General features: G+C 40.5%; 1 protein-coding gene across 2 annotated transcripts in view; it reads left to right on the top strand.

Moving 5' to 3' along the window:
* The window catches only part of LOC122560076 (cadherin-4-like), a 673,208-nt gene that overhangs the window by 586,229 nt on the left and 70,604 nt on the right, over positions 1 to 16,375 (top strand). For both annotated transcript variants that reach the window (XM_043710292.2, XM_043710293.2), the window contains one exon: positions 11,036 to 11,221. In XM_043710292.2, coding sequence (XP_043566227.1) covers positions 11,036 to 11,221 — 186 coding nt within the window. The remainder of the gene's footprint in view (positions 1 to 11,035; positions 11,222 to 16,375) is intronic.

Genomic DNA, 16,375 nt, shown 5'->3' with positions numbered 1-16,375 from the left:
AGGTGCATTTAAATTTTAATCAGGACCTTTGATTGTACATTGAACCCATTGAGCAAGTTGGATCTGAGTTGGATGAAGAGTACCCATTGCATCTTGTGACCAGTTTCAACTGGCAACACAATCATAGAGAATCTCAAATGTTAGTCCTCTTAAATTTTTTACAGCTTAGCTCTTTCAGGCTGCATAATACCAGCCTGACTTATGCTGAACTCCCAACAACAGACATCTCACAAAAGAGTTTTGCTGTCCAAGAAAACATATACTGATATATTAAATGCATGTAGGCAGAAATCAGCACATAATTCAAGAGTTAGTGGTTATGTCAGAAGTAAGATCAGCTGTGTCTACACATTGGGTGCCAACCTGATGAATCTGCAACATATATGCATGAAAAGCAATGGTAGCAATATGGTTTTAGTCAGAGCTAATTGATCTCTCAGCTAGTGGATCAAGTCAAAGTTTCACCGTCCTGCCACATTTTGTAATGCATGCCAAACAAATCAATGGGAGCTCATGAGAGATGGAGATTCCAGGATCATTTGCATGATCAAGCTGGTGAAAGCAAATGACAAGACTGAAACTTTTCAACCATCTTCAGCTAGAAGTGTAAGTGAATGATTCATCTTGCGCATCTCATCATTTCCCCACTTTCGCAGAAGCTAATCTCTCTTGCATGAGGATGTGTGGACCTGCAAATGTGAATACTGAGTAGTTCATTAAGCACCTCTGATTATGGTGATGTCATACAGACTTCATGAGAGAACAGCGCAGAATCTTGAAGAATAAGACCTGCTCTCCATGTGCTCCCTATAATCTTTGCAATAAAGTCTGTCATCATTGTAACCCCCTGTACATATTGCTAACATAACAATAAACTTACATCTTGTTTAAGATAGGTTCCTCTTCTCATTAGATGAGCAAACGGCTTTCTTCTTCTAATCTAGATCTGTTGGGCTCTGTAGTTCCTCCATAAAAGAGGGTGTGGTAGTAAACGCAGCATCAAGTGAGCAATTGTGCAGATTGCCTCATAAAACATGATTGTCAGTGGTGAGGATTGCTCATACAACATTTTTCAGACAACTTGACTCATTGTACATGATATCCAGAAACTACTGAGTGCACTGGATACAGCAAAAGCTATGATTATGACATCACCCTAGTTGCCATCCTGAAAAATTGTACTCTAGAACCAAGAAAACCTCAAAGCCAAATGATTCTGGTGTACCTACAACATTCACAATCTACCTGACATTAACATTCTAGCAATTATCATGTATCAAAAGCTAAAATGGACCATTGAAATAAATGCTGTGGCTATAAGAGCAGTTCAAAGGCTAGAAATGTTTTGGCACATGACATGTTTTTGACACTCCAAAAGCCTCTTCACCATTTACAATGCATAAACCAGAAGTGTGATGGATTCTCCTGTTCCCTGGATGTTGCCTGACCTGCTGCGCTTTTCCAGCAACACATTTCCAGCTCTGATCTCCAGCATCTGCAGACCTCACTTTCTCCTCCAGCTTGGATGCATACCACTCCAAGTATAGTCAGGAAAGCTGACACCATGCAAAACAAATGTAAAGTATCCTGCTTAATTGACACTCCATCTACAGTGTTAAATATTCATTCCCTCTACCATTGGGACACAATTGCTGCAGCAAGTACTATCTACAAGATGCTGTGCAGAAACTTACAAAACTATATCAACAACTCCTTCTAAACCTGTAACCTTGAGTACCTAGAAAAAAAGGGAGTAGGTGGAATTAGGAGAAGAAGGTGGCAGAGTGACTTAACTCAACACTCATTTTTTTTTAACCATTTCCACTGTTTTGTTTTGGATTGCCTGTTTTGTAACAGAATGGAAGAGGAAGACCCTTGGATTCCCACATAAATGAGTCAGTCATATTCAGATTGTAGAGTTTACGGGACTGAGACATCCATGCTGATGGCTGGATTTCCCAATGTGGAGCCCCACTGTCAGCATTAGTGCAGACTTTACAGAAAGGTGCAGCACTTGGGCATAGCAGGGAATGGCACAGATATGGCAGCATCCTCTGAGTATGTTTGAATATCATTCCTGAAGAAGGGCCTGTGCCCGAAACGTCGAATCTCCTGTTCCCTGGATGCTGCCTGACCTGCTGTGCTGTTCCAGCAATAAAGTTTCAACTTTGATCTCCAGCATCTGCAGACCTCACTTTCTCCTTGAATATCTATCCAGTCTATTTTGTTGCTTTAATGGATTCACCAAGTACCAGATAACAGATAGCTGTAGACCTGAAGCATAAACAGAGCAAACAACAAGGACTTTTTATTAAACAATCACTCCAGCTGCTTCTTCTTCCTATTGGTGTTGTTCTGTATAGCAGGAAAAAGTGAACACTATAAACGATGCTATTGAACAATGTGCTACTTCATCCCTCCCCTTCTCAGTTGACAAGATGGAAGTGTAGGCAATAAACATAAGAATCATTTGACAATTCAAAGTATTGCATTATATCTTCTATTAGTATATTGATGTGATCAGTTATTTATAATATGATGAGCCTTGTTCACCAGCTAAATTTGTTCAGTTCTTCACATTGTCACTTATATACAATGGATCTATTCTGTCACAAATAGATAAACATCTAACATCAGCCGTGGTCTCATCTGACTCATGATCTTCATCAGAGATACCACGTTGGAATCTGATTCAATGCTTACCAATGATGTTTTCGGAGCTTTGAAGAATGATTTGTGCCATGTAATGATTTGTGAATCACAGTTAGTAGTAATCATTGATCCTTTTGTATCAACATAGCGTTGGATATCAAAAGAGATTTACTTCTTCTCCAACATGACCATCATGTCACACAAGTACTTTACCTCCTGGTTTTCATCATGTAGCTCTGAATTTAATCTTTTATTCTGCATTTACTCTCTCTCAATCTTTATGTTCTAAACAGCATTGCCGCATGTGTTGATTAATTCTGTGGGGTAGTTTATAAAATGCACAAATGTAGGCATGGCTGCAGATGTTCCAATAGTTGACTGAGAAATCATTATAATTGTGAAGAGAATGAAACCATTCTTGCTTCCATTACTTGCTGTCAGCTACATATTACCATTTTTCAATTACGCATACATTTTTCTATTCTCCATTATCTCTTTCATAATGGAGTGTTACTTTTAGATAAGAAAATCCTAGACAATTCATAAATTGAATTGGGATCCATTGACACTACTTACCATTTTGAGTAATTCCAAAAAGGGTGAAGATGTCCAAACTATGCAAAGACTAAGTTCACTGAAATAAATAAAATTGTTTCCATGATAGGAATCTGCCACAGTGGTTAGTGACAATACGCACCCATTCTTCAGCATACAAATCTTCAAAATTAAAATTAACCTCAGTCCATGGTCTTCGAGGTAGTTCAAACATTTCGAGAGGATCACAAGGATTGTGATTGTGTTAACATGAAAACACTGTCATGGTGTGACAGGCAGAACATCTTTTTGGTTTGACAGCAGCATCTTGTTTGGGGCAAATACCTGTGTTCAACATTACCTTGTCCCTCAAAGATAATTTGAGGCAGGCTGGGCACACTTCAGGACGAAGAGTGATCACCTTTGGGCTTTTTGGTGATGTACAGTGATAAATGGTCTGATTGTTATCCTGCAGGATGGCTATGACGTATCCTCCTGTTGATAGTTGCCTCAGTAGTAAATTTTCCTGATGAGCAACAAAAGAAAGTAAATGATAAGCTTTTGCAAAGACTTTGCGCAGCTCACTGGTAGGAACACTGTCTGGTATGGGTAATCAGCACCATAGTTGAAACATTGTTTGAACAATTTGCCATTCCATTTCAGTGATAGATGTTGCTTTGGTTTCCTGGCACATGAGCTGAGTCCTGTATCTACAGGTGTTGAACTTGGAACATAGGTTTTGATCACCTTACTATCAATAGCTCTGGACTTCGGGGAGCAAGAATGACTGATGGCATTCCATCATTCTCTAATGTTGTTAGCTGATGAGATTTCCTTCAATGATTTTTGTTTTTATTTCACTTTCCAACTTCTCAGCTTCACCAGAATTCCATTGAGGTGGTAGTAGTTAGGTGTTCAGTACTGACGGATTATCTCATTGGCTTACTGCTTTGAGCATCTGATAATGGTCAATTTATTTTGCATTTTCTTCTGACTTGAAATTAGATGTCAGTGTCTTTGTAATTTCTTTCACGTGTAAGATTGTTGAAAATGACTTCTAATTCTTTTTCAGTGTTAGTGAACAAGTAATTTTTTTTTCAGTTTGTCTATAATGGCAAAGCCTATCATCTCTCTTGCAAATCTCTTAACCTTCGTTTTTCTAGCATATAAGGAATGACTCCAGATGTAAAAGGAAGCAGATTAGCATATACATATACATAGTCATCAGTAATTATGATGAAACTCCCTATAAAATTGTCCTCCTTGTTAAATCTGAACAACTTGTGTGCCTGTGGATTCAACCTGATTATGCCTGTCCACATGTCTCTTCAGGTTTTCTTTTGAAAGGTAAGCAAAACTCTTCCAAAGGATTCATACCTTTTTGCATCATCATCATCATTACCATTAATGTGAGGTTCTTGATTAAGTGTGAGGTGATTGCAGTTTAGAAATAGCTAGAAACAGATTTCAAATTGCAGGAGCAAGCAATAAGAATACTTTGTTAAACAATCACTCCATAATTTCTGTCTTTTCTTCTTACAGCTCCACCTACTGGTGTTCCTCATTTGGCAACCATAAGTTAACACTACAAACATTGTTTTTGTTTTGGGGAGTGGGGCGTGTGGGTCTCATTGACAGAGTCAGCATTTATTGTGAATCCATAATTGCCCTTGTGAAGTGTTGGTGAGCTGCAATATGAAACCACTACAGTCTAATTCAGATATTGACAATGCTACAGCTTTGGCCCTTGGTTTATTTTTGTATTTTGCTTTTGCTCACTTAAGCTAATTTCACCAAACAAGACTACTTGCCAATTTTGTGGATTCCATGAACTTTAATGAGTTATCTCCACTACTAACCTCACTCTGTGTACATCACACCACAACAGCATCAAGCTCATGCGCTCACCAGCGGCAGAAGTACTCTTTCCTTAATGACCAGCAAATCATAATATCTTGTCACTGTTCAATTTGGAACACGTTAGAATGCCTTCAAATTGGTGATAACATTCACTTTTAAAGGGGGGAGAAGGAAACAAAAACACTGTTTCTTTCTGGGAATAAACAGGGGCTAGTTGCCTTTCAAACAACATAATGTTACACCCAATAAATGATAATCTCAACCAACCATATCTATTGGATGTGGGTGTCAATGAATCCTGCCTGGCTTGTTGTGCCCAGCACTCTGCCATGCTAAAAGTGATGGTCCTTATGCTCAGTCTTCTTATCTTCCTCCTTGAAAGACTGCTATTGCTCTTCTATCTCTCCAGTCTCCAATACATCCCCTCATTAGCTGGTCCAGCTTCACATGCTGGGAGTATGTAGGTCACTCTGTCTGAGATGCACTGCAAGGCTCCATGAGACTGATCCAGGCTTCAGAACCCATCTTCTGGGGCCTATTATTGGATCTCCTTTGGTCCCAGTGGAAGAACAGCTGCATTGTATCTGCGCTAGGCCTCAGTCAGGGTTGCCTAAAGGACTCCTCAATTATGGTTGCTTTGGCACATTCCCATCCAACACTTTCATTGGAGTATTTATCTTCCAACATTATCACGAACCCTGGCCTGCAGCTTAATTATGGCAACCATCAGGATGCACATCACTCCCCCAATCCCAAGAAATGTCAAAGCCAGGGTGTTTGTCACATCCCCTACCCTGCCCTCCCTGCAGTAACATATACTGGGTGGCACGATGGCACAGTGGTTAGCACTGCTGCCTCACAGCCCTAGAGACCCCGGTTCAATTCCTGCCCCAGGCAACTGTCTGTGTGGAGTTTGCACATTCCATCTGTGCTCTGGTTTCCTCCCAAAATCCAAAAATGTGCAGGTTAGGTGAAGTGGCCATGTTAAATTGCCCATAATGTTAAGTGAAGGGGTAAATGTAGGGCAATGGGTTTGGGTGGGTTGCTCTTCAGAGGGTCGGTGTGGACTTGTTGGGCCGAAGGGCCTGTTTCCACACTGTAAGTAATCTAATCTAATCATATCCTCAATTGCACTATCATCACCCATTCTTACGCACTGTCATAATTATTATCTCTCAGAATCCTTCTTCCAATCTCCACAATTGACTTCTCCAACTTACCCACCACAGTAGTGACTCTTGATGACCTGTCTTGACTTTTAATGCCCAGGACTGATCTCTGTTAGTTCCCAAAATAACTTACTGCCAATCTTGGAATGGTTGCTTTGGATCTGCAGGACTGAACATGGCCCACACCCTGGCCTCTAATTGTATGGAATCCCTAGCCCTGACCACCTGAAATGACCAATGTTGTGTCTAAGCCCCTCGATTGAATATGGTGAGACATCCTGATTGATGACAGTCCCGTGGACAGGGCTGGTTCCCTTAGTCTTGGATAAATAGCCATTGGGCTGAAGCACATGCAGCGTGTTTGTTCCATGCTGATGTATGATGTACATCTGACATTGACGTCGCACAATGCTGCGGTAAGATGTCTAGCCCCTTGACTGTTCACTGCTGATAACCACGATGAACTGCCTGGCTTTGTGTCAGCACTAAAAGGCAAGGCAAGACAAGCACTTTGAGGCCATACATTCTCAATGAGATGGCAATGCAAATAAAAGTAAGGCAAGTTGAGGTAGTGATGCAGCAAGTGTCCAAGTAAGCACAAATTGAATGAGGACTAGTATGCAGCAAAGAATCCTGAGATGCACCCTGTTCTGATACAGGAGATTGGTATCTGTCCCTTGATGCACAGTTTTTTGGTGGCTACATTGTAATGAAAGATGTTGGTGTGCTTCTAAGTGTGGTATTGAAGTAGAGAGCATTATAATTAGTGAGTTGGTGATGTGCCATGAGGACGTAGTGAGGCTGGTACATGTCTGATGCCAAAGTCAGACAAAGACTGTAGGCAGTCATTGTCCATATAATGTGTCCTCAGATGTTGGAAAGTACTGACCAAGGTTGAGGCCCAAAGAAGCATGCAGTTTTCTCACCGTGCTGTTAGTGAATAGGAAATTGCATATAAATGAGGTGAAGTCAAGGATTAATGGCATACAGAAAATGGTTGCAAGATGGCGGCAGAGTAGCATGCTCCAGCCTGAGCTCATCTGCTCCGCCCATTCTTCTTTTCTTCTTTCTCTTCTCTTTTTCTTCCTCCTAGTGTTTTATTTTGTCTTCGTCTTCATCTTCTCCTTTTTTTCCTTTTGACTTCTGATCTTTGACGACAACTCCCATTCTGCACAGCGGCCTCCCAGCATGGCATGGTGTCCTCCCAGCCTGGCACATTGGTCTCCAGATGCTGGCATGGTACCTCCCAGCCTGGCACAGCAGCCTTCCAGCGTTGGTGTGACAACCTCCTGGCCTGACATATCAGTCTCCTCCTGTAAGGGCCTCCCGGGGTTAGGTGGCAATGTCCTGATCTGCGGTAGCAGCCTCCACCTGCAGGGGCGTGCAGGTTTGGCATGTCACAGGGACAGTGTGTAGCCAGGCCCCAGTGAGGACTGGAAGCAAAGTGCCAGAACTCTTTTCTGTAATTTTATTTCTGTACCAAATTTTGTAATAAAAATGCTGTGCCGAGGTAGTTTTGTGTCTAAGTTTGATCTGTAATTGGCAATGTATAAACATGTACTGCTTGGGTCTAGTGAAATAAAGGCTATTCAATTCTTTCTTGTATGCAAATTTGTGCTGACCAGCAAGATTCCCATCTCACCATTAGAACCTTGGATGGAAGATTGCACTATTGCCTATATTGTTAAGGGGATGGGAAGACTCTGCCCCATACTACTATCTTCGCATCGCTCTTTAGCTTTCTAAACTCTCAGTTTACTCATTTTCAACTGCTTTTTATTCTTTTACAAGTTTTTCATTTTTACTTAATAGTATCTGTTACTTCATAGTTAGTTCATGGTTGCTTAAATAAACAAGTGAACCCTTTGCCTTTTAGGATTTTGTTCTGTATAAAAGTGAAATTTGTTCCTGCTGGCAGTGCAAACAGGCTTGTGGTGAATTGGCAGATAATTTGACATCATGTCTGATCTTCTTTCTACAGAAGATCATAGAAACATTTTTCAATTTGTTTTTGAAGATTTATTTCCTAGTCACTTCCCTTGGTCACTTTTGCATTTTTTGAAATTAGAAGCCTTGGGAATATTTACCTCATTAATGGAAAATAAAAATCACAACCATGTGTCACAAACTGATCATTTGCAACATGCCTAGTTCACTCTGTTCACTCTTAGACTGATTTCACTCTCTCAATGTGAGATTATCTTTATCATTGAGATCAGGAAGCACTTGCTGAATCCCCAGAGAGCCATTGCTTTGTTGTATTGAATTGAAATGGCAAACAGCGTATTGTAGGTATTATTGCCAACAAAAGATATAAACAAAGCAAAAACATTGCATTATCCAGCAATAAATACTAATGTAGGGAGCAATGTACGTATCATTTTTCTTAAAAATATTTGCAATCAAGTTTTAAAACATATAATGTAAATTCAACTATCCAACAATGTCAGATTTGGGCAAAAGATCTGAAATGTGCCAATTTGAAAGAAGTTTAATACCAGAACCAAGATACACCTAAAGCAAGATCAAATCCAGATAGGATTTCTTCACATGCTGGGCTGCTGGGTCTGACTTCCCAATGAATTCTGAACTTAAGAATGGATTGAATTCCAGCTTTGTAAAATGTACCCCAATGATCTTTAATGGGAATGTAGCAAATAAGAACAATTACAGGTTCTGCACTGCTAAAGAAATAGTAAACTTATAAGTATAGTTGAGGAAATCTGTTTTGATACTGGCAAAGTAGAATATCAATTTTCAACTTCCATCATTTGATTTTTAATGCCTTTCATGGACTAAAGTGGTTAAAGAAAAAGAAGAATATTGACGTTAGATGGCTGGAGTGATCACCGGACCCGGTTGAACTAATTCATAAAGCCACCAAGAAACAAGACACAGTCTGAACTTAATAGACAATAGACAATAGGTGCAGGAGTAGGCCATTCTGCCCTTTGAGCCAGCACCACCATTCATTATGATCATGGCTGATCATCCTCAATCAGTATCCTGTTCCTGCCTTATCCCCATAACCCTTAATTCCACTATCCTTAAGAGCTCTACCCACCTCTTTCTTGAAAGTATCCAGAGACTTGGCCTCCACAGCCTTCTGGGGCAGAGCATTCCATATACCCACCACTCTCTGGATGAAGAAGTTTTTCCTCAACTCTGTTCTAAGTGGCCTACCCCTTACTTTTAAACTGTGTCCTCTGATTCAGGAATTACCCATCAGCGGAAATCTGCTTCCTACCTCCAGAGTGTCTAATCCTTTAATAATCTTATACATCTCAATCAGATCCCCTCTCAGCCTTCTAAACTCAAGCGTATACAAGCCCAGTCGCTCCAATCTTTCAGCGTAAGATAGTCCCGGAAGATAGTTAAATGAACAATTCATTAAAATAATCAAAAGCAAAACTCTAATCCATAGTTCCAGTTTGATTTACTCCTTTCTGGAAGTTTCACAAATTCAGTTGAAAGCGACTTCAGATTTTCAAGCTTGGGGGGAACAAAAAAGCTAAACAATGGAATACACAAAGGTACTGTCTTTCTGTCAACAGCTTTTGAGGAGAAATAAAGAAGAGATAAATTTGTTATCATAGAATTGGAAGGCTTGCTCTCTTTCTCTGCACCTATTTCCCTTTGTCTTTCAAAAACAGTGTCCAGTGATAAAGCAAATCTGTGAAACATCCATTAACTGAGAATGCAAGTATATCCACACTTCACCACTGTTCAGGATATAAGGCATCATTAAACAACTGTGGTCTTAGCTTGAAACTTCACACGATAAAGACTCTTAAGACATTTGAACTGTCTATTTTTGATCTTACTTTTTGTATTTGATACTCCTTTTTAACAAAAGGAGACAAACATAAATATAATGTCATGTTTTATTATTTTTCTAGTGGATAGTAAGTAATAATGTGTTTTCAAAGTCTTTTATTTCACTCAAGGAAACTTTGGAATGGTTTGAAGTGTCAGCTGAGGGGGTTTAAAAGACGGGGTTCAATTCACCACTCATCTGGTTGTAACAAGATTGCTGTTAATATACTGTTCTGCATGTCACTAGATGAACATATATGCACTGTGTTCATTTAAGATTTGGAGTATCTTGACATGCTCTTTAAATTATTAAGAATATTAATTAGTATGTTCTAACTGCATTCCTCTTTTTTGGTGATGGCATTTCTTCCATAAATTGCATTATAATTTTTAAAATTATTTCATGGAATGTGGCCATCACTGGTAAGGCCAACATTTATTGCCCATCCCAAATACCACTGAAAATCAGTGGCTTGCCATACCTTTTCAGATGGCAGTTAAGAGCCAATCACATGAAGACCAGATCGGGTAATTGTGTCAAGCTTTCCTTCCTTAAAAGGCATTCTTGAATGAGATGGTTTTTTACTACAATTGATGCTAGTTTCACAGTCGCTAGATTCATTCCTGATTTATTAATTGAACTTGTATTTCAGTAACCACCATTGTGGGATTTGAATGCATGCCCTCAGAACATTAGCCTGGGCTCTGGGTTACAAATCTATTGATGATGTAATAATGCTACAATCTCCCCAAATTAGCTACATTTAATATAGGCTTTTAACCATCATTTCATTTGGAAGCTGCATTGGTTTATTGTGATCCTTGTATACATATGGAGGTACATTCACCTGTTAATTTGAAGTAAATAAACTGCCCATATTGTAAAGGGATTGGTTGGTTTTATTTAATTCCTGATGTCCTGTCAGATGTTGTAAACGTATGAGATTCTGTGAAAAGTGCAAAACAATGTGCCCATCTTTAAAGATTCATGTTTTTATTCCTAGTTTTATGGAGAAGTTCAAGAGAACAAAATAGATGCAATTGTTGCTAATTTGACAGTCACAGATCGCGACCAGCCACATACTTCCAACTGGAATGCAGTGTACCGGATTGTCAGCGGAGACCCTGCTGGTCATTTCATTGTTAAAACTGATCCTGTTACCAATGATGGCATCGTTACAGTGGTAAAGGTACTGACTATTTTTTTCTGTTCTTTTTTGAGGTTTTTAAACTATTCATAATTATTTTTGAAAGAATCATAGATATACATACTGAATGCCACAGCCAATATTATCGTTCTAGTGAATATTCAATGGCATTGCTCAGAGGAAGCCTTGGATCTGCAACAAAGTTGTGATGGTGTGAAAGAGCTGGTATTGGACTAGGGTGGACAAAATTAAAAATCACACAACACCAGGTTATAGGCCAACAGATTTATTTGGAAGCACTTGCTTTCGGAGCACTGCTCCTTCATCAGGTAGTTGTGTGCAGGGATAGGCAACAACGCAAAGTGGCCGAGCAGAGGCTGATAGCCAAGTTCGGTAGCCATGGAGGTGGCCTCAAGACCTTGGGTTCATGTCACTACAGGAGACCCGACTACACTATATATACACACACACCCAACCCCGCCCCCCCCCACCCCCAACACACATACACACACATGCACACGCACACACCCCACGTACGCACACCACACCACACACACCACGCACAGCACACTCACACACTCTTACATACTTACACACTCACATAGACCTTCTCTCAGACACAGGCTCTCTCTCATACACACACACCATCTCACAGGCTTATACTCCATCATACCCACACACACACTTTATCAAGCTTACACACATGGGCTCACGTGCACTCATACTGACAAGCTCTCTCTCTCTCTCCCTCTCTCTCTCTCTCTCTCACACTCATATGCACGTGCACACACATATATGTCTCTGGGGTGAATTTGTATTTGCAGAATTATTTTTGCAGAAAGATTCTATTTTGCTCAAAAAATACACAATCTGCAGGCAGTCAATCCATGTAATATTTTGTAAATTCTACTTTGGAAATAGAACGAGTCTGACTCAAGATTGAGATACTGACAGACTCTAACCTCACACCATTACTGCATTGTCTGAGCTGAGATGTCTCGAGAATGTGGCTTTAAAGAAGTTCTGGGATTTACATATTAATGAACCAAAACCTGCAACCCATTCTAAAAGATGAAAGACTTAACAGCAATCTCGGTTTGTTCAAAATATCATTTCAGTTGCATGACACTGTAGTTTTTTGCTATAAATTCTGTGACCTATGATCCTGCTCCACAACTACCTGATGAAGGAGCAGCACTCCGAAAGCTAGTGCTTCCAAATAAACCTGTTAGACTATAACCTGGTGTTGTGTGATTTATAGTTGTGATATTCATTAATAACTCCTCCTTATCACTTTCATATCACTAGTCAGGTATGTCCTATCTAATAGTAGGAGTTACATGTCTTAACAAATTATTTATTAAATTCAGATTTTGTGAAGATATTAGCTCATGCTTCGACAGTGAGCTTTGGGTGATCATTTGGAGAATTCATGTTAGTGCATTGTAACTTTATCCTTTAACTACACCCCTGTCACACTTGACATGGGCTGAATTTACCCTAGAGGAAAGAGATTGGATCTTTTCAATTTTGTTTATATTGTGCAGATATCCTACAACAACAAAAGACGTTAACTCTGTTAACAAACACGGGCTGGAAAATGTCATCAGATCTGGCAGCATTTGAGGAAAGAAAAAAAAAGCATTGATGTTTGATGTCCGGTATGAGTCTGCCTCAAAACGTCATTTTTAGGCTATCAACTTTCACTGTATTTATTTTTCCAAAATTTGACTGTTTCAATTTCATCGAGGAGTTCCCTCATGAGCTGTAGTGACTTTACTCGCTCAATTTTATGGTGCTTGCCCCATTAAATGTGCACCACACCTCCACAACATTGTTCTTGCATGATCTTGCACTGACAGAGGTGAATTACTAGCCGGTACCAGGACCTTGCAGTGTTCACACTCTGAATATTATATTTAATCCCCAGCTGCAAACTCTGTCTGGCATTGCCAGAACATTCTGATGTAGCCACCCTGGTTAAAGAGTTTAAAGGCCAACAAGACGCTAGAGCTTGATATTCCACATCCCTGAATACTTAAGGAAATGACCCTAGGAAAAGTGAGTGCATTGGTGGTCATCTTTTAAGATCATGCAGACTTTGGAACAGATTCTATGGGTTGGAGGTCAGCTCCAACTATAACCCCACTATTGAAAGAAAGGAGGTAGAGAGAAAACAGAGAAGTATAGACTGGTTAGCCTGGTTTCAGTAGTAATGAGAATGTACAGGGCCATCATAAGTGATTCCATAGCAGAGTGTTTGGAAAAATGTTAAGATAGATTGAACACATATTTATGAAAGAGAAATCATGCTTGACAAATCCCTTGGATTTTTTTCAAAGATGTAATAGTAGAGTTAATAAAAGGGAATCATTGGATACAGTTTATTTGGATTTTTAGATTATATTCACTAAAGTCCCACATAAGAGATTAGCAAGTAAAATTAAAGCTCATGGGATTGGGTGTTGTGTACTGACATGGATAGAGAGCTGGCTGGCAGACGGTGATAAAAGAGTTGGAGTGAATGGGTCATTTTCTGAGTGGCAGCCAGTGGCCAGGAGTGTACTGCAGGGATCTGTGCTTGGAACCCAGCTATTCACAATATATCTTCATGATTTAAATGTAATATCTCCAAGTTTGCAAATGGCACAAAGCTGGGTGGGAGGGTGAGCTGTGAAGAGGATGTAGAGATGCTTCAATGTGATTTACCAAGTTGAGTAAGTGGAGAAATGCATGGCAGATTCCTTCTTCATTATTTGTGGAGCATGGGCTTTGCTGGCTGGCCAGCATTCATTGCCCATCCTAGTTGCCCTTGAGAAGATGGCGGCGAGCTGCCTTCTTGAACTGCTGCAGACCATGTGGTATGGTTAGACCCACAATCACCCTAAGGAGGAAATTCCAGGACTTTGGCCCAGTGACAGTGAAGGAACCGTGATATATTTCCACATCAGGCTGGTGAGTGGTTGGAGGAGATCTTGCAGTTGGTGGTGTTCCCATATATCTGTTATCCTTATCCTTCTGGATGGACATGTTGTGGAGTTGGAAGATACTGTCTCAGGATCTTTGGTGAATTTCTGCAGTGCAGCTTGTAGATAGTATACACTGCCACTACTGAGTGTCAGTGATGAAGGGAATGGATGCTTGTGAATGTGGCACCAATCAAATGGTGAGTATTTGTAGATGATGAACATTTTGGGAAGTCAGGAGGTGAATTATTCACTGCAGTATTCCGAGCCTTTGACCTGCTCTTGTAGCCACTGTGTGTGTGTGTGGCAAGTCCAATTGAGTTCTGATCAATGATAATCCTAAGGATGTTGATAATGCGGATTCAATGATGGTAAGACCATTGAAAGTCAAGGCATGGTAGTTAGATTGTCTCTTGCTGGTCATTGTCTGCCATTTGTGTGAATTGCATGAATATTACTTGTCTCTTGTCAGTTTGAGCATGGATATTATCCAGATATTGTTGTATTTGAACATGGACTGCTTCAGTATTTGATGAGTTGCGAATAGTGCTGAACGTTGTATAATCATTGGTGAACATCTTCACTTCTGACCTTATGATGGAGGAAAGATCATTGGTAAAACAACTAAAGATGGTTTGGGCTGAGGAACTACCCTGAGGAACTCTAGCAGAGATGTTCTGGAACTGAAATGACTGATCTCCAACATCTACAACCATCTCCCTATGTGCCAGGTATGACTCCAACCAATGGAGAGTTTGCCCCGATAGCCAATAATTCCAGTTTTGCTATGTTTCTCAATGCCATTTGCACCTTCGATGTAAAGGGCTGTCACTCACATCTCTCTTTGTAATTCAGCTCTTTTGTCTATGTATGAACCAAGGCAGTGAGGAGGTCAGGAACTGAGTGTCCCTCACGGAACCCAAACTGGGCATCACTGAGCAGGTTATTGCTGAGCAGGTGCTGCTGTTGATGACACCTTCCACCACTTTACTGGTTAATAATTGGCCAGTCAGATGTGTACAGGGCATATCTGGGCAATTTTCCACATTGTTGGGTAGATGCCAGTGTTGTAATTGTACTGGAATGACCTGGCTAGGGGAGCGACAAGTTCTAGAGCACAAGCCTTCAGGACTATTGCTGGAATGTTGTCCGGGCCAGTAATCTTTACAATATCCATTGCTTCCAATCGTTTCTTGTTATCATGTGGAGCGAATCAAATCAGCTGAAGACTGGTATCTGTAATGGTGGAGACCACTGGAGGAGGCCACAATGAATCATCCACTTGGCACTTCAGGCTGAAGACTGCTGCACATATTTCAACCTAGTCTTTTGCACTGTTATGTTAGGCTCTTCCATCTTTGAGAATGGGGATATTTGTGGAGTTGCCTCCTCCTCCTTTTCCTCCAGTGAGTTGTTTAACATAAATCATAATGTGGCTAAATATAAGGTTCTCCATTTTAACAGGAATGGTGATGAAGTGGGAAAGAGGGAAGTGCAATGAGACCTGGGTGTCCTTATACCCCAACAACTAAAATTGGTGGTGCAGCAGGTGATAAAGAAACCAAATAATATATGTCTACATAGTGGGAGGATTCAAGTACAGGAGCAAGAATTTCTTTCTGCAATTATACAGTGCCGAGGTGAGGCCACACCTCAACTATTGTGTGCAATTTTGACCTCCTTACCTGAGCAAGGATGGTCTGGCTATGGAGGGAGTGCAACAAAAGTTTATTAGACTGAATCCTGGGTTGTCAGGACTGAGGTATGAAGAGACACTGCGTCGGTTAAGACAATGTTCACTGGAGCTTAGAAGAAGACTGAGGGGAACCTCCTCAAAAGCTATAAAATTCTAACAGGGCTAGACTAGGTAAATGCAGCAAGAATGTTCCCAATGATTGGGGTGTCCAAAAGCGGGGGTCACAGACTATGGATACAGGGTATGTTATTTAAGGACTGAGATGAGGAGAAATTTCTTCAGCCATAGATTTCTCTACCACAAAAAGCATTTGACAGCATACCATTGATTGTTTTCAAGACAGAGTTATATATAATAGCTCTTAGGGCTAGAGGGATCAAAGGTTGGGGGTGAAAGTAGAAATAGGGCACTGAGGTTGATGAGAAAAAAGTGAGGACTGCAGATGCTGGAGATCAGAGCTGAAAATGTGTTGCTGGAAAAGCACAGCAGGTCAGGCAGCATCCAAGGAGCAGGAGAATCGATGTTTCGGACATG

The sequence above is a fragment of the Chiloscyllium plagiosum genome, unplaced genomic scaffold (genome assembly GCF_037043375.1).
Source record: "Chiloscyllium plagiosum isolate Xiang-an unplaced genomic scaffold, Cpla_swu_hap1 HiC_scaffold_15, whole genome shotgun sequence".
NCBI classification, from domain to species: domain Eukaryota; kingdom Metazoa; phylum Chordata; class Chondrichthyes; order Orectolobiformes; family Hemiscylliidae; genus Chiloscyllium; species Chiloscyllium plagiosum.
The sequence above is the reverse complement of the archived record's forward strand: the minus strand, read 5'-3'. Positions and strand labels throughout refer to the sequence as shown.